General features: G+C 64.2%; 2 protein-coding genes across 11 annotated transcripts; one reads left to right on the top strand and one right to left on the bottom strand.

Annotated features, from left to right (window-relative positions):
• The first annotated feature begins 27 nt into the window (after positions 1 to 27).
• TRMT1 (tRNA methyltransferase 1) lies at positions 28 to 5,048 on the top strand. Of its 4 annotated transcripts, none has more exons than XM_041711781.2 (17): positions 28 to 167; positions 590 to 839; positions 1,147 to 1,202; positions 1,280 to 1,395; positions 1,496 to 1,683; positions 2,220 to 2,335; positions 2,403 to 2,515; positions 2,598 to 2,746; positions 2,825 to 2,908; positions 3,030 to 3,099; positions 3,179 to 3,313; positions 3,391 to 3,476; positions 3,821 to 3,929; positions 4,046 to 4,122; positions 4,218 to 4,337; positions 4,549 to 4,660; positions 4,966 to 5,048. In XM_041711781.2, the coding sequence occupies exons 2-17, from the start codon at positions 637 to 639 to the stop codon at positions 5,029 to 5,031; spliced, it is 1,800 nt and encodes a 599-aa protein (XP_041567715.1). In that variant the 5' UTR covers positions 28 to 167; positions 590 to 636; the 3' UTR covers positions 5,032 to 5,048. The 4 variants fall into 4 exon arrangements, with proteins under 4 accessions (XP_041567715.1, XP_041567714.1, XP_041567713.1 ...); XM_041711780.2 differs by having other exon boundaries at positions 62 to 195; XM_041711779.2 differs by having other exon boundaries at positions 96 to 236.
• MAN2B1 (mannosidase alpha class 2B member 1) lies at positions 5,044 to 11,722 on the bottom strand. Of its 7 annotated transcripts, XM_041711777.2 has the most exons (24): positions 11,590 to 11,722; positions 11,151 to 11,253; positions 10,639 to 10,812; positions 10,062 to 10,255; positions 9,713 to 9,845; positions 9,223 to 9,365; positions 8,934 to 9,050; positions 8,773 to 8,855; positions 8,583 to 8,703; positions 8,414 to 8,492; positions 8,228 to 8,337; positions 8,017 to 8,124; positions 7,814 to 7,930; positions 7,529 to 7,720; positions 7,284 to 7,381; positions 7,084 to 7,201; positions 6,885 to 7,003; positions 6,704 to 6,805; positions 6,535 to 6,622; positions 6,250 to 6,330; positions 5,961 to 6,176; positions 5,714 to 5,863; positions 5,288 to 5,390; positions 5,044 to 5,218 (listed from the first exon to the last, which is right to left on the bottom strand). In XM_041711777.2, the coding sequence occupies exons 1-24, from the start codon at positions 11,662 to 11,664 to the stop codon at positions 5,091 to 5,093; spliced, it is 2,952 nt and encodes a 983-aa protein (XP_041567711.2). In that variant the 5' UTR covers positions 11,665 to 11,722; the 3' UTR covers positions 5,044 to 5,090. The 7 variants fall into 7 exon arrangements, with proteins under 7 accessions (XP_041567711.2, XP_072776089.1, XP_072776083.1 ...); XM_072919988.1 differs by lacking the exon at positions 9,713 to 9,845 and having other exon boundaries at positions 10,661 to 10,812; positions 11,590 to 11,678; XM_072919982.1 differs by lacking the exon at positions 9,713 to 9,845 and having other exon boundaries at positions 8,934 to 9,365.
• Positions 11,723 to 16,977: the final 5,255 nt, after the last annotated feature.

Here is a 16,977-nt window from a genome sequence, read left to right as displayed (position 1 = left end):
CGCGTGGGGAGCGCGCAGGAAACGCGTGGGCTCCTGACCCACCGCGCCCCGCGGGCCGGGTCCGGCAGGATCAGTTTCTCGCCGCGCTGCCGGCGGGCACCCCAGCGGGATCACGGTTGCGAGCGACGGGCGGAGGTTTTGAGACCCTGCGCAGCCGCCGGCGTCACGTGAGCAGCGCAACATGGCGGCGCCCATGTGAGGGGCGGCGCGGGGGATGCGCGGGGCGGCGCGCGCGGGTGAGGAACGGGGGGGACAGAGGGGACATGGACAGCACCGGGGGACACGGGAGGACACCCCGGGACGGCACCAGCAGGGGCGGGTTGAGCCCCCCCTGCCCTGCCCCGCGCCACGTGCTGGGGGGGGGGGGCGGTGCAACGGTCCCGTTTTGGGGGGGAGGGGAGAGGACACGGAACCCCCGTGACAAAAGGTAGAGCTCCCCCCCCCACCCGTTCCCCGCTTCTTCCTCCCCTTTTCCGGGGGGTCGCCTCCCCTTTTCCCGCCCTCCGGGGCCGACTCAAATTCCGCCGTTTTCCCCCCAAAACCGCTGCGGTGCTGCCGTACCCTTCCCGTGACCCCCCCTCCCGAACAGCCGCCGCGCTCAGCACTCTCTGCAGACGCCCCCCGGTGCCCCCCACCATGGACGGCGCTTCCCCCAACGGCTTGGCGACGCCGCCGAGCTCGGGGGCGGCCCAGGAGGGCTCGGCGGGACCCCCCCAAAGCGAGGAGGGCGCCCCCGGTAGCGGCGAGACGCTGATCACCGAGGGCCGGGCCACCATCGTGTTCCCCAGCGCCAACGAGGTGTTTTACAACCCCGTGCAGGGCTTCAACCGCGACCTCACGTGAGCCGGGGGGCTGCGGAGGGGCCTGGCGACGCTTGGGGGGGGCTGGGGGTCCTGGGGGGGGCTCTGAGGGGGCTTGGGAGGCGCTGGGAGGGTCCTGGGGGCGCTGGGGGGTCCTGGGGGGCCTCTGGAGGATCCTGGGGGGGCTTGGGAGGTGCTGGGGGGTCCTGGGGGGGGGTTGGGGAGCTCTGGGGAGGGTCCCGGCAGGTCCTGGGGTGGTTTGGGGGTTCAGGGCTGCCCTGGAGGGGGTTTTGGGGTGTCACCTCCCCCCCCGGGGTATCCCTGACCCCCCCTTCCCCCTCCCCAGCTGTGCTGTCCTGACGGAATTCGCTCGGCTCCAGCTGCGCCCCAAAGGAATTCAGGGTACGGCAGCTTTGTGGGGGTCCCCATCTGCCCCCAGACCCCTTTTTGGGGGTCCCTCACCCCCCCCTCTTTTCCAGTCATCCTTCCAGGCGAGGAGGAGCTGGGGGAGAGCCCCCAAAGCCCCCCCGAGGCCGGGGACCCCCCAACAGCCCCCGAGACCCCGCGGACGGCGCGGCCAGGAGAGCCCTGCGAGGTGGGGGAAGGGTCTGGGAGATTTGGGGGGAATCCCGGGCACCCCCTGACCCTCCGGCGGGGTTTTGGGGTTCCCTGACTCCCCCCTGTGCCCCTCCCAGGGGGGGCTGCGGGTGCTGGAGGCGCTGGCGGCCTCGGGGCTGCGCTCGGTGCGCTTCGCCCGGGAGGTGCCGGGGCTCGGGGCTGTGGTGGCCAGCGACTGCTCCCCACGGGCAGTGGAGCTGATGGCCCGAAACGTGGCCCGCAACGGCGTCGGGGGGCTGGTCACGCCCCGGCTGGCTGATGCCAGGTGAGCCCAAAGCCCCCCGGGGTCACACAGGGACCCCAAACCCAGATTGGGATTATTCCAGGTGACCCCAACCCCATTGGGATCACCCTAGGGGACCTCAAACCCAAATTGGGATCTCACCAGTGACCCCAAACCCAAATTGGGATCACCCTAGGGGACCCCAAACCCAAATTGGGATCTCACCAGTGACCCCAAACCCAAATTGGGACCACGCCCGGTGACCCCAAACCCTGCTGGGAACAGGGCTGAGCCCCCAGTGCTGCCCGGGGCTTTGGGGCTGTGCTGGGAGGTGTCCCCAAAGTGTCCCCATGGGCACCCCAACACCTGCCCCAGTTTGGGGTCTCTGGGGGGGGTCCCCACAACCCTTTTGCCCCCAGGAACCGATCCCGATGTTCCCAAGCGGCGTCAGGGACTGCCCTGCCCCACAAGCTGGGACCACACTGAGGAGGTCACCAAGGCTAGGGGTGTCCTGGGGGAACCCCAAAGGGGTGCTGAGGGTCTAGAAGGGCTGTGGGGATCCCTCGTGTCCCCCCCAGGATGTTGATGTACCAAAGGAAAGCCCAGCGGGAACCATTCGACGTCATCGATCTGGACCCCTACGGGAGCCCCGCGCCCTTCCTGGACGCGGCCGTGCAGGCCGTGAGCGAGGGGGGTGAGTCTGGGGGGCTCTTGGGTACCCCCCAAACCCTCCCAGGCCCCCCTGAACCCGGATTTGCCAGGGCTGCTGTGCGTGACCTGCACGGACATGGCGGTGATGGCCGGCAACAGCGCCGAGACCTGCTACAGCAAGTACGGCGCCGTGTCCCTCAAGGGCAAATTCTGCCACGAGATGGTCAGTGCTGGGGGGGTCCCCTGTCCCGGGGGGAGGCTCCAGGGGGTGTCCCACGTCCCCTGTCCCCTCTGTCCCCTGCCAGGCCCTGCGGATCATCCTGCACAGCCTCGACCTCCGTGCCAACTGCTACCAGCGCTTCGTGGTGCCGCTGCTGTCGGTCAGCGCCGACTTCTACGTGCGCGTCTTCGTCAGGGTCTTCACGGGCCAGGCCAAGGTCAAGGCTTCGGCCAGGTGAGGAGGGGTCCCCCTGGGGTGTTTTGGGGGGTCCCTGTGCCCCCCCAGAGCCGCTCTGACCCCGTTTCCCCACAGCAAGCAGGCGCTGGTGTTCCACTGTATGGGGTGCGGCTCACACCACCTGCAGCGCCTGGGCAGAGCCACGAGCCACGGCAGCGGGTATGGCCCCCCCCTCCCCCTGCCCCCCGAGCGATTTTGGGGCTCCTCGAGACCCTTGTGGGGGTCCCCATGATCCTTTTTGGGGGGGGGGGGCCTGTGACCACGTCTCCCCCTTCTCCAGCTTCAAGTACAGCGCAGCCACAGGGCCGCCCGTGGGTCCCACCTGCGAGTTCTGCCAGCAGCGCCACCAGGTGCGTACGGCCCCCCAGCCCCCCCACACCTCAGCACCCCCAAATGGGGCCCTGAACCCCCTTTTTTCTCCTTCTAAAGGTGGGGGGCCCGGTGTGGGCTGAGCCCCTGCATGACCCTGCCTTCGTGAAGGGGGTGTTGGCGGCACTGGAGCGAAGCCCCGGGCGCTTCTCGACGGAGCCGCGCATGCGGGGGATGCTGAGCGTCATCGCCGAGGTGACACGGGACACCCCAATTGTGGGGACACCCCAGCTGTGGGGCTGGCTGTGACTGTGGGGCTGCTTTTGGGACAGGAGCTGAGCGATGTCCCCCTCTACTACACCCTGGACGGGCTGAGCAGCACCATCCGCAGCAACACGCCTTCCCTGTTGCAGCTCAGGTAGGGACCCCCAAAGCCCCTCAGGGACTCCCAAACCTCTTTAGGGACCACCTAAATCCCCTCAGGGACCCTCGAACCCCTTTAGGGGAACTGCAGACCCTGTCCTGGGTCCCCCAAACCCCTTCAAGGACCCTCAAATTCCCTCAGGGACCCCCCAGACCCTTTCAGTGACTCCCTGCAAACCCCCTTGGGGACCCCAAATCCCTTTAGGCAGCCCCTAAACCCCATCCTGGCCCCCCCGAATCCCTTCAGGGAACCCCCAACCCCATCCTGGCCCTCCCAAACCCCCTCAAAGACCCCCTCAGACCCGGTCCTGGCCCCCCCAAACCCCTCTGTTCCCCCAGGTCGGCCCTGCTGCATGCGGGGTTCCGGGTCTCGCTGTCCCACGCCTGCCGCAACGCCGTCAAGACGGACGCGCCGCCGGCTGTGCTCTGGGACATCATGCGCTGCTGGGTGAGGAGGGGGCTTGGGGATGCCTCCCCACGCTTGAGGGGGCTGAACCCCATTTTCCTACCTCCCTTTCCCTACTTTTTCCCCCCTTTTTCCCAATTTTCCCCACTTTTTCCCAGGCCAAGCTCCACCCGGTGAAGTGGGAGCGGCTCCCAGACTCCAGCCCAGCCGCCCGGATCCTCGCGGTGGAGCCCACGTAGGACCCCCAGCGTGAAGTGGGGTTTGGGGGGGACCCCAGATCCCCCCAAAATCCCTGACCCCCCCTCCCCTCCCCTTTACCCCCCATCCCAGGCTCCAGGCTTCCTTCGCCCTCCACGAGGATGCCAACCCCAGCTCCCGGAAGCGCGGCTTGAAGCGATTCCCAGAGAACCCCGAAGCTTTTTGGGGTCCGAAGGCCAGGGCCAAGCCAGGGTGAGGCCTGGGGGGGCTGCTTTGGGAGTCCAGGTGCTCCCCACCCTTCTCAAGGGGGACATTCTCCCCTTTTTTCACTCGAGGTGGGGCATAAACCCACCTAAAAAAGGTGAAGGGGTGAAGCCTTAGCTCCATCCTTTCTGGGGGAGGGGCCCCTCACCCTCTCCCCTTTTTGGGGGGATGGTCCCCAGCTCACTCTGGGCCTTTCCAGGGGGGGCATCGCCCCCTCCCTGCAGGAGAAGCGGGAGCGGCTCCAGAACAAGCGGACGCAGCGGCCGGATGGGGCTGGGCTGAAACAATTCCCCTGCAAACGCTTCAAGGAGGTGGGGAGGGGGCCCCAAAATATGGCGGGGAGGGGTCCTCAAAGTAAAGAGGGAATCCCTAAAATATGCAGGGGGAGTGTGGGAATAGAGGGGGGGTCCAGGAAATAAAAAGAGAAAGGCTTTGAGAAAATAAAAGGGGGGCAGGGGTTTGGAATAAAGAGGGGGTGCCTGGAAATACGGGGAGGAGGATCTGGGAATTTGGGGGGCTGTCCAGGAATAAGAAGCGGGGAGTCTGTGAACACAGAGGGGGCGTTTTGGGGCAGGTTCCAGCCCCCCCTTATTGTCCCCCCCCCCCCCCAAAACAGGGCACCTGTCCCCAAGGTGAGAAATGCTGCTACTCCCACGAGCCCGCCCTGGCTGCTCCCAATTAAAGGACGTCTGACCAAAATTGGCTGGAGTTTTAATGGACTTTCTTTGGGCAGGGGGCGGCTCAGGGCCCCCCCAGCCCCTCCCCGAGCCCCTCGTAGCGCACGGAGGCCAGGAAGGTGCGTATCTGCATTGGCTCCAGCGTCACGCGCCGCGGGTCCAGCCGGGCCAGTGGCCGGGGTTTGGGGGTGCCTGGGGGGATAAGGAGGGCTGTGGGGGGCTCTGAGGGCTGAGACCCCCTCCCCCCAGAGCCCCCGGTACCTGTGGCTGTGTTCCAGAGCAGGCGGGACACGCTGTGCAGGGGGATGTCCCCCCCCAGGGCCATCTCCTGCACTGAGGTGATGGTGAAGGCCGAGAAAAGAGTCTGGGGGGGGTGGAGGGGGCTGTCAGAGACACTCCCCCCCACCAAGAGCCACCCCAAATCCCAGCCCAGGCTGGGGGGAGCAGGTAGAGACCCCCCCAGACCCTCCCCAAGCCCACCCCGGGGGCTGCAGGAGGCCGAGCGGAGGAGTGGCACCCTGGGAGCTGTCCCGGATCCCCTGGAGCAGCCTCAGGACCCCCGAAACGGTCACCTGGCACAGGTGACCCCATACCCACTCCCACCTGTCACAGGTGACGCCAAAGCCTCACCCCCTCCCTGTCAGTGCCCCTGAGACCCCCATTCCCTGGCAGGACCCCCCTGCTGACCGTCAGGTCCACGCTAAGAGGCCGGGAGCCGTTGCGGCTCTCGCCAAGCTCGAACAGGTGCTCGAGGCGCAGCAGGACGGCCCTGGCGCCGCGCGGCTCCACTGTCAGCAGGTGCAGGCTGGGGGGCAGCGCCCGCTGCAGCCCCGAGAACTGCGCGGAGGGACAGGCAGGTGAGCGGAGGGGCAGGCAGGTGAGCGGGGAGAGCGCTCACCTGGCACGGATGAGCCCATGCCCCCTCCCCGCTCACCCAGCGCAGGTGAGGCCCCGGGCCGGGTGCCAGCACCACGGACGGTGATGTCACCATCTCCTGTGCCCGTGGCCGGTGCTGGTCAGCCGCGGCCGCCGCGGTGTCCAGCAGCACCAGGTGCCGGCCCCGCACCACCAGGCCCCGCCCGTCGGCCCCTGGCTCATCCAGCGGCTCCCCAAGCCCCCGGTTGTCATCCTTCAGGAGCCGCCGGTGCACCTGGAGGGGACACGGGTGATGCCACAGGTGTCCCCTCCCTCAGGGTCACCTCCCCCAAGTGTGCCTGGCTCACCATGAGCTCCAGGGACCCGTCCAGGATGCTGCTGCCGCCCTGGGAGCGATCCGTCAGCACCGTCAGCTGCACCTTCTCGTCCTGCCCACGTGGGACAGGTGTGAGGAGGGCGGGGCAGGGCCCAGGTGTTCCCTGCCCAGCCCCAGGGGTGCCCTTCCCAGCCCCAGCTGTGCCTAGGTGTGCCCTGCCCAGCCCCAGCTGTGCCCAGGTGGGCCCTGCCCAGCCCCAGGGGTGCCCTTCCCAGCCCCCAGCTGTGCCCAGCTGTGCCCTGCCCAGCCCCGGTACCTTGATGAAGATCCGGGTGTTCACGGGGTAGTAATTCCCTGCCACGGGCTCGCTCTGGCTCAGGTTCCAGGTGGGGCGGAAGTCACGCCTGGGGGGGATCCGGGGGGGGGGTCACAGGGGTCCCGTGGAGCCCCTGAGGGGGTCTCGGGGGTCACCAGAGCCCCCTAACCTGCGCTCCAGCACCTGGCGCCCGTTGGAGTCCGTGTAGAAGTGCCCGGCTGTGCGCAGCGGGGTCTCAAAGCGGCTGATGACCTCCTTGCCCAGCCCGTCCCTGGGGAGGGGGGACAGGAGGGTCACCAGGGGGTCTCCAGGGGAGGTCTGGAAGTCCCGAGACCCCTGCCTGGACTCACGCCACGGGGATGGGCCCCACAGTCCACTCCAGCTCCAGGTAGGGCTGCCCCGGGCGCAGCCGCAGCACCTGCGAGCACCACGCTGAGAAGTTCTGGTGCAGTTCCTGCACCAGTGCCGTCTGGAGGCACACAGAGACACTCGGTGACATCTGGAGACCCCCCCAAATCCAAAGGGGGACACCCCCGGGACCCCACCCACCTTGAGCAGGCGCGTGGCCGCGCGTTTGGCCACAGGGATGGGTGTGGACGCGTTGGGCCGGAAGATGTAAGCGCCCGAGGCCTGGGGGCTCAACCCGTCCCCGGCGCTGGCGTTGTACCTGGGGGGGCCAGGGGAGCTTAGGGGGATCCCCCCAGCTGGGGACCGCCCCCAGAATCCACCGGGGGTGTCCCCAGACTCACCAGTAAAAGCTCTGGAAGACGGGCAGCGAGAAGCCCTTGGCCAGGTTCTGGATCTCCAGCAGGTGCCCCGTGATGGGGTCGAACCGGATCCGCAGGTGCTGGGGTGGGGGGGACACAGGTAGGTCGCTCCCCCCGCCTCCCCCGGCCACCCAGTCACCCCCCAGCTGCTTTAACTGGGAGCTGGGACTCGCCCTGCCCTGCCCAGCCAACCCCCAGATCCACGTCCCTCCGCGATGTCCCCTCACCTCGTTCTCGAGCTTTGGCTCTGGGTCCCCTGAGGGCCACCTGGGGGGGTCCCAGGGGGCCCCCGGGCTCAGCTGCTTCACCTCAAAGGTGCTGAACCCCAAGGGGGGGGCCCAGGCCTGGAACAGGAGCTCCCCTGGGGCCCCCCCGGTGTCGCCCCGCAGCCACCGGGTCACGCCGGATACCGGGACCACCTGGGGGGGGGTGAGGGGGCAGGTGAGGGGGTGCCAGGGGTCACGGGGGGGGGGTTCGGTGGGTCCAGGTGGGCGAGGGGAGCCCAGGCTCACCTGGCTGGCCACGGGCTGGCCCTGAGGGTCGGTCACGGCATAGGAGGTGGCCCTGACCGGCAGGCGCACAGGCCAGGTCACGCCCCAGGCCAGGGGGTTGTAGAGGATCACAGTGAACTGGAGAGGGGTCACACAGTGAAGGGGGGTTTCAGTCCCTAGGGACCCCCGGAGCACCCCCCAAAAGCTCCGGACCAGGTGCTCACGTGAGGGGTGGTCTCGCTGAGGGGGCACACGCTGATGTTGAGGGCGTTGCAGAAGATGAAGGGCTCCTTGGTGCCCCCCAGAATGGACAGGGCATTGGCCACCAGCACCTGCCAGGGGTGGCCACAATTTGGGGAGGGTCGCTGGGTCACCCCCAGCCCCGCCCTTGTCCCCCAAACCCCACCTGGACCCCCGGGCAGCGGTGGGGCTCACCTGGCAGCTGTCCCAGCCCTTGGCCAGCTGCCGGGCGTAGTCGTCGGCCACGTGCTGCCTCTCGGTGCCGGCCACGGCGTCGTGGTGCTGGGCCACGGCCACGGCCTCACCTTGGGGCGGGCAAAAGTGGGTGTGGGGGGTTTGGGGGTCCCCAGGTCCCCTCCAGGTATCCCCCAAGATACTCACGGAGCACGGAGCTATCCCCAGGGCCGTAGGGACCGTCCCGTGCCGAGGGCCCGGCCAGAGCTTCCAGCTGGCTGCAGATCTGGGGGTCAGAATCCATGTCTGAGGGGGGGTCCCCGCTGCCCGAGAGGGGGGCCCCCAAGACCTGGAGGGGTCTCCAGGTGCCCCCCACCTGCAGGAAGCCGCTGCTGAGCCGCTCGTAGCCCTTGAAGGCCGGGCGGCTGCTGAAGAAGCCGGTCCAGAACTGGTGGGGCCCATCCGAGTAGGGGAAGAAATCGTCCGTCTTCAGGGGCCTGGGGGACACCCTAGCTGTCTGTCTGTCCATCTGTCTGTCCCGCCTGCCCCTCGGCCCCTCCCCTCACCAGGTGAGGTTGGCCCGGTGCAGCTCCCACAGGTAACAGGAGGGGGTGGAGTACAGGGCATGGACACGGCTGCCGTTGGCTTGCTGGGGACAGAGAGGGGGTCAGGGACGGCCCGGGGGGGCTTGGGGACACCAGGGGGTGTTTTGGGGACAGCCCCTCACCCGGGCGTTGGCGTGGGCGATGAGCTTGTCCAGATTCTTGAACCATAGGTGGGCATTCTCATAGTGGAAGTCGGAGCCCATGGTCATCAGGATGTGGTTGGTGCGGTACTGCCGGGCCTGGGGAGGGGGACACGGCTCGGGACCCCTGCCCGGGGCACGGGGACAGCCAAGGACCCCTGGGGATCCCACCCCAGGGGGACAGGGACACCCACAACACCCATCCCAGGGGACAGGGATCTTTGGGTACCCCGCCCTCGGGGATCCCGGCCCCCCGTCCCCCCGGCAGGACCTGGGTGGCCGCCGCCTCCAGGAAGGAGGTGACCACGGTGTCCACGTTGCGCTCGGGGCCGTCGCCGTCCACCACAGGGGGGTCGGTGCAGAGCTGGTCCCAGCACAGCCCCGCGGGGGGGTTGTACACGTTGGGTAGGATCCCTGGGGACAGCACTGTCACCTCCCTTGCCAGCAGGACCACGGGGGACAGGGGACATGGCTGGGATGGGCAAAGGGGGACAGGAGGGAGGGGTTGGGGACACACCTGGGGACACCATAGGGACACCCCTGGGGACAAGATGGGGACACTGGGGGTGGCATGGATGGGGACAGGAGGGGTTGGGAACACTGAGATGACGTGGATGGGGACAAGTTGGGAGGGGCTGGGGTCAGCCCTGGGAGGGGACATGGGACAAAGCCTTGGGAAGGGATGGGAGGGGACAGGAGGAAGGGGGATAGGAGCAGTTCAGGGGTCACTGCAGGGGGACAGGGGGCAGTTTGGGGGTCACCGGTGAAGATGTCGGCATGGGGGGGGGCCAGGCTCGTGCTGCCCCTCCAGAGCAGCTCCAGCTCCCGGCGCTGCAGCCGCACCCACTTGTCCTGGTGGTCCACACGGCCCACGAAGAGCCCATCGTAGCCCATCTGGGGGACATGGGGGTCATGGGGGCGTTGTTGGGAATGCCAAAGGGGAGTTTGGCGGTGCTGAGAAGGTTGGGAGTGCCAGGGAAGGTTTTGGGGTGCAGGGGAAGGTCTGGGGATCCCAAGGGTGATTTGGGGATGCAGGGGAGGCTCCAGGGAGGTTTGGGGGTCCTAGGGACGCTCCGTGGGTGCCAGGGCAGGGTCCCAGGGCTGCCCCACCTGGGCGAAGGTGGCGGCCAGCTCGCGGGCGTGGCCGAAGGGGTCGATCTGCCAGGCCACGCGTGGCATGCCGCAGGCCCCGAAGAGGCGGCGCAGGAAGCGCCGGCCCAGGGCCATCTGCTCCAGGGCCGCCCCGTAGTGCGCCGCCGCCTCGTCGCTCATGCACCAGCCTCCCCCCACTAGCTCCAGCCGGCCTAGGCGGGGAGAGAGGGGCACACGGCCCCCAAATCCCCTCAGGGGACACCCCAGGCTTGGCTGCGCCCCACCACCCACAATGGCATGAGCACCACATGGTCACGGAGAGCCCAGACCCCAGCCCAGGGTCCCAGTGATCCCCCCCCACGGTCACCCACGTCCGTTTTAGTGCCTCCCAGTCTCTCCCAGTGTCACCCATGCCCCTTTCAGTGCCCTTCAGTCCCTCCCAGTGTCACCCATGTCCCTTTTAGTGCCTCCCAGTCTCTCCCAGTGTCACCCATACCCTTTCAGTGCCCTTCAGTCCCTCCCAGTGCCCCCCAGTCTTTCCCAGTGCCCCAATGTCCCTCCCAGTGCCCCCCATGTCCCTCCCAGTGCCCCGTACCCTCCTGCACCAGCTCCCTGACCAGCCTGCGCGTGGCCTGGTCCTGCTGCCGCCACCAGCGCGCCAGGAATGCCACTTCGGCGTAGACGAAGCGCCGTGAGGGGTTGGTGGCCAGCTGGGCCACCACCGAGTCCAGGATGTACTGGACCCCCGCGTGCTGGTCCCGGTTCCGCACTGGGGGGGCACAGGGGGCACCAGATCACCCCAAAACCGTGGCCTGCGCTGTGGTAACACTCGGGACTGGGGACACGGTGGCATCTTGGGGACAGGGGACATCCCCGGGGGTGGGATCTGGGGGTGCTGGCCCCCAGAGGGGACAGCGGGGACACGCACAAAGTGCCACGTCAGCCAGGGTGACAAAGGGCGGCCACAGGGGCCATTGGGGTCGCTCAGTGTCCCCTTGCCACGTCAGCCGCCCACTTCCCCCCGCAGCTGTCCCTCCCTCAGGTGACACCACCCCCACCCGCACAGCAGCCCTGGGGACGCCCCCTCCCCCCGGTGTCCACACGCACCTCCATAGTAGTACTGGTCCACCGTCTTGAGCCAGCCCACGTCGTCGTGCGAGTGCGGCACCAGGTGCACGTTCAGCATGTCCGGCCGGGTCGGGGAACACGACTGGGGGGGTTCAGGGGGGCTCGGACCGGGCTGGGCCCGCGGCACCCCCCGGGATCCCTCGGAACCCCCCGGGATCCCTCCCCGCCGCCGCCCCGGCGTGGCCGTTGAACTCCGGAAGCGGTTGCAAAACCAATGCCCGTCAGTTCCCGTTTCTTCAGCGTCCCCAGCCCATCCCAGCGCCCCCAGTTCTTCCAGTTCCCGTTCCCTCAGACCGCTCCGGTGCCCCCCTCAGCCCTTCCCGGTGTCCCAGCCTATGGCAGCTCCCGTTACCCAGCTCCCCAGTCCCCGGGCAATCCCAGTGCCCCCAGCCCGTCTGTCCGAGGCTCCCCGTCCCACCTGGTGCCCGCAGCCCGCGGCCCCGCTCAGGAGCAGCAGCAGCAGCGGCAGCGCCACCGCCCCGGGCAGCGCCATGACACCCGCGCCCACGTGACCGCGCCCTCACATGACACGCGAGCTCGCCCCGCTCACATGCGGCAGCCAATAGATGGCCGGGAAAAGTCGCTGAGGCCACGCCCCAGCCGCGCTCTGATTCGCTGCTGCCGCCCTAAGGGGTGGAGCGTACGGGGGACCTGCACGTGGAAGGCGGGGGCAGGAACGACAACAGACGGGAGCCAATGAAAAGGAGGGGCGGGCGTGATTGACAGCTCTCCGGGAGGGTGGTTCCAACGGCGGGAAACGATAAACGGCCAATAGAGAGTGGCGGCTCCCGAGGCCCCGCCCACGGCGAGCCCCATCAGAGCCCCCTCAGAGCCCTCAGACCTCCCACACCCCCTCAGAACCCCTCCGAGCCCCCTCCGAGCCCCTCAGAGCCCCTCAGACCTCCCACACCCCCTCAGAGCCCCCTCCGAGCCCCTCAGAGCCCCTCAGACCTCCCACACCCCCTCAGAGCCCCTCAGACCACCGAACCTCCTCAGAGCCCCTCAGAGCCCCTTCGAGCCCCCTCCGAGCCCCTCAGACCTCCCACACCCCCTCAGAGCCTGCTCAGAGCCCCTCAGACCTCCCACACCCCGTCAGAGCCCGTCAGAGCCCCTCAGAGCCCCTTCGAGCCCACTCAGACCTCCCACACCCCCTCCGAGCCCCCTCAGAGCCCCTCAGACCTCCCACACCCCCTCAGAGCCTGCTCAGAGGCCCTCAGAGCCCCCTCCGAGCCCCTCAGACCTCCCACACCCCCTCAGAGCCCCCTCAGAGCCCCTCAGACCTCCCACACCCCCTCAGAGCCTGCTCAGAGCCCCTCAGAGCCCCCTCAGAGCCCCCTCCGAGCTTCTCAGACCTCCCACACCCCGTCAGAGCCCGCTCAGAGCCCCTCAGACCTCCCACACCCCCTCCGAGCCCCCTCAGAGCCCCCTCAGAACCCCTCCGAGCCCCCTCCGAGCCCCTCCGAGCCCCTCAGACCTCCCACACCCCCTCAGAGCCCCTTAGAGCCCCCTCAGAGCCCCCTCAGAGCCCCTCAGACCTCCCACACCCCCTCAGAGCCCCTCAGACCACCGAACCTCCTCAGAGCCCCTTCGAGCCCCCTCCGAGCCCCTCAGACCTCCCACACCCCCTCAGAGCCTGCTCAGAGCCCCTCAGACCTCCCACACTCCGTCAGAGCCCCTCAGAGCCCCTTCGAGCCCCCTCAGACCTCCCACACCCCCTCCGAGCCCCCTCAGAGCCCCTCAGACCTCCCACACCCCCTCAGAGCCCCCTCCGAGCCCCTCAGACCTCCCACACCCCCTCAGAGCCTGCTCAGAGCCCCTCAGAGCCCCCTCAGAGCCCCCTCCGAGCTTCTCAGACCTCCCACACCCTGTCAGAGCCCGCTCAGAGCCCCTCAGACCTCCCACACCCCCTCCGAGCCCCCTCAGAGCCCCCTCAGAGCCTCCTCCGAGCCCCCTCCGAGCCCCTCAGACCTCCCACACCCCCTCAGAGCCCCCTCAGAGCCCCTTCGAGCCCCCTCAGACCTCCCACACCCCCTCAGAGCCCCCTCAGAGCCTCCTCCGAGCCCCCTCCGAGCCCCTCAGACCTCCCACACCCCCTCAGAGCCCCCTCAGAGCCCCTTCGAGCCCCCTCAGACCTCCCACACCCCCTCCGAGGTCTCAGTTAAAAGAATCCCTGCCTTTTCTATGCTGTTGGGGTGTTAATTGACAGGGAATCCCCATTCTCCATTATTTTCCAGTTTAAACAGAAGGGGAAAACCTTGACAGTGTTTTTTATGGGTTTGAATTAAGGGTAACCCTTTTTGTTGTCCTAAGGCTTAAATTGAGGGGGAAGCCCAGCTATCCCTCTTTCTTAAAGGTTTGGATTGAGGGGAGCATCTCTCTGCCTTCATCACTGGAGAGATTTAAAGTGAGGAAAAGTTCTCTTTTCCCAATATTCTAGGGGATTAAATTAGAGGGCAGGAGCCATTTATTTGCCATTGTATTCATTTCAGTGGGGGTAACTTCCCCATTTCCTCATTTTAAGGGATTCACTTGAAGGAGGCTCTTCTAGAATGCTTTTTCAGCATTTTAAGGGTTTAAAACTACGTTTCAGGGCACTTCTTTCTGTGCCCTAGGACTAAATATCTCAGAGAAAGGAAAGCCTAGCATGTACTTAACCTTTATGCTGCCCAGGAGCCTATGTTTTTCCTTATTTTTATTTATAATGTAGTTAGCCCTAATTAGTAGTCCCAAGGAGACTTAGACTGTTTGTATAATTAGTATTTTCTTCCACCCTTAGTCTCATGTTGAGTACTACTTAGTAGTCACTGAGGAATAATTATAGAAGTTAACAGCAAATTACCCAATTTATCTAGATATGCTGCCTAAAAAGAAAGTTTTATTTCTTACCAGTTTTCTTGCCCTTTTGCTCCAAGTAGTTGTAGCAAAAAAGAAAGTGCTGTCATTTCCCTGAAGAGTTTTCTTCTATATTAAGCCCTTTATTCTCTCTGAATTCAAAACAGCTGGAGCTGCTCTGAGGGCTTGTACACTCGGTGGGGTTTGCCCCCTCCCTTTTCCTGGGTGTGGTGGGAAGGAGAAGCAGGCCCAATCAGGGGTATATTAACTCCAGCCTTTGCCAAGGGGCTTCATTCCCACTTTGGAATCTGCTGGGGTAAGTGCTCTCCTCTCCTTTTGGTGAAGAGGCTCTTTCAGCTCATCTCAGCTTGTTCTCTGCAGGTGCTTTTGGGCTTCTAATGCAAGAGAGGCTTTGAAGATACTGTGAGGAAAACAACACTGAACACAGGGAGTATTTAAATTCATTATTTGGGTCTGTGCATTCAGGGGCTTTTGTAATTTCTGATTTTTTTTTTTTCTTAGGAGGAGTTCAACTTCCTGCAATTCCAGGTTGTGTGGAGTACAACATTTTTTCAGCAGATTCATCATGTCCCAAAAGGGATCTGCCCTGTGTCAAAGATGATGTCTGAGATTGAGGCTTCAGGTGAGTTGAGGATTGGGACTAGGAGTGGGAGAGTGAGCAAGGTACCCAGTTAAGAGTTGTCATGGTGGGGATTTGCAGGCAGGAGGGTGAGAAATGGTGTCTATTTGCAAGGCTTTTCACAAGCATAGCAGAGGCATCCGTGTGTCATACAGCACACAAGCTTGTCCACTGAACTCGCAGAAATGCCATGTAACTTTGCCTCTCTAAACCAGGTGCTACTCATAATAACAGCCAAACCTTAGACTAGGGATGGAGCTGGAGACTTGAGCACCCAGGCACACTCAGGAGAGGATAAGTATCTGACTTGATGGGATTTGGCCCACATAACACTAAACACAACCATTTATTTTCCTGTTCTTTATTCTAGCCGACTAAGAGGCTAACAGGAGATCCCCTCCGAGGAGGACTCATTTCAGGTCCAACGTGGATTCGCATTTCCAGTCATACAAAAGATAAGTCAGGGCCACGGCCTGGGGATGGGAGTAGTGGCCTCCTTCTGCACCCAATGGGGGTTTGCATCCCCAGATATGTCCAAGATAAGTCAAGGGCTACAACCCACAGAGGGGATGGAAGAGAGGTGCAAGCTTGGGACTCCTCAGGAGGGGTTTTTGAGTCAGTTTTGGAGATGGGGATGTTGAAGAAGAGTCTCCTAAGCCCACCTAAATGTAAAGTGTCTGTTTTGATCTCAATGCTGAGGTGCGCAGGGCAGAGCAGTTCTGGTGTGTGTTCTGTCACTTGTCTCTGGTGCACTCTGTGTTCTTTGGGTCTCTCAGTCCTTTCTTCTCATCAAAAGCTCTCTCCCCCTGTTCTGTCTCCTAGTTTGTCATGCCCTGTCCTGTGTCACGGGTGTCTGCACATATTTGTACCGAAGCTGCTCTGCCCTGCTGCATAGTCTGTAACAGCAAAAGTCCCGGGGACTTGAAATTGGTAATGCAGGGTGTAGTTTGTCTCGAGGTTGTACTGGGAAATTGACATAAGATGTTTGATGCTGTGAAGTTGTCCTGCCTCATTTTGACAATAGTCGTAACTTCCTTTCAGGTGCAGGCAGTTCAAATCAGTGGCAGAGGGCATGAGCCCAGGGTGAGGGTGTTATGCTAAGCAGGTGAGTCATTGTTTGCATTGGGAAGCCAAAGTGACTGCTCAACCTTGGAAAGAAAAGCCTGAGTTTGTGCTCAGGAACCTACGGCCTTATAAGTCTCAGACAGGAGCGGCCCCCACCTCATACTTGTGAGTTTTCTTTCCCAGGGAAAAGAGCCGATGTTTGCGCTCCGAGTCCTGTGGGCCTGAGTGGGTAGCTGACTGCAAAAAATCCGAACATCGAAGGATAAGTCCCAGACAGGAGCTGCCCCCACCTCATACTTGTGCTGCCCTGACAGTCCCAGGGGAGCCCTACAAACTGACATCAGGAACCTGGACTGGTGAGTTTTCTTTCCCAGGGAAAAGAGCCGATGTTTGTGCTCAGGGTCCTGTGGCCCTAAACTGGCAGCAGTCTGCAAAAGATCAAAACATCGAAGTATAAGTCCCAGACAGGAGCTGCCCCCACCACATACCTGTGCTGCCCTGACAGTCCCAGGGGAGCCCTACAAACTGACATCAGGAACCTGGACTGGTGAGTTTTCTTTCCCAGGGAAAAGAGCCGATGTTTGCACTCCGAGTCCTGTGGCCCTGAGCGGGCAGCAGTCTGCAAAAAATCAAAACATCGAAGGATAAGTCCCAGACAGGAGCTGCCCCCACCTCATACTTATGCTGCCCTGACAGTCCCAGGCGAGCCCCACAAACTGACATCAGGAACCTGGACTGGTGAGTTTTCTTTCCCAGGGCAAAGAGCCGGAGTTTGTGCTCAGGGTCCTGTGGCCCTGAGCGGCCAGCAGTCTGCAAAAAATCGGAACATCGAAGGATGTGTCCTCGACCGGACCAGCCCCCACCAAGTACCTGTGCTGGCCTGACAGTCCAAAGGGAGCCCTAGAAACTGACATCAGGAACCTGGACTGGTGAGTTTTCTTTCCCAGGGAAAAGAGCCGATGTTTGTGCCCAGGGTCCTGTGGCCCTGAGCGGGCAGTAGCCTGCAAAAAATCAAAACATCGAAGGATAAGTCCCAGACAGAAGCTGCCCCCACCTCATACCTGTGCTGCCCTGACAGTCCCAGGGAAGCCCTAGAAACTGACATCAGGAACCTGGACTGGTGAGTTTTCTTTCCCAGGGAAAGGAGCCGATGTTTGTGCTCAGGGTCCTGTGGCCCTAAACTGGCAGCAGTCTGCAAAAAATCAAAACATCGAAGGATAAGTCCCAGACAGGAGCTGCCCCCACCGCATACCTGTGCTGCCCTGAGAG

The sequence above is a fragment of the Taeniopygia guttata genome, chromosome 30 (genome assembly GCF_048771995.1).
Source record: "Taeniopygia guttata chromosome 30, bTaeGut7.mat, whole genome shotgun sequence".
Taxonomy (NCBI): domain Eukaryota; kingdom Metazoa; phylum Chordata; class Aves; order Passeriformes; family Estrildidae; genus Taeniopygia; species Taeniopygia guttata.
Note: the sequence above shows the minus strand (reverse complement) of the source record. Positions and strands in the feature narration are given on the sequence as shown.

Excerpts from the sequence above, each read along its gene's own strand:
- TRMT1 (XM_041711779.2), top strand. The coding sequence starts at position 215 with ATGCGCGGGGCGGCGCGCGCGG. Across the intron at positions 1,684-2,219 it reads CCCCGGCTGGCTGATGCCAG|GATGTTGATGTACCAAAGGA; the intron begins GTGAGCCCAAAG and ends TGTCCCCCCCAG. Across the intron at positions 4,661-4,965 it reads CCTGCAAACGCTTCAAGGAG|GGCACCTGTCCCCAAGGTGA; the intron begins GTGGGGAGGGGG and ends CCCCCAAAACAG.
- MAN2B1 (XM_072919982.1), bottom strand. The coding sequence starts at position 11,664 with ATGGCGCTGCCCGGGGCGGTGGCGCTGCCGCTGCTGCTGCTGCTCCTG. Across the intron at positions 6,623-6,703 it reads CGCCAGGTGCTGGAGCGCAG|GCGTGACTTCCGCCCCACCT; the intron begins GTTAGGGGGCTC and ends GATCCCCCCCAG. Across the intron at positions 6,177-6,249 it reads ACGGGTCCCTGGAGCTCATG|GTGCACCGGCGGCTCCTGAA; the intron begins GTGAGCCAGGCA and ends TGTCCCCTCCAG.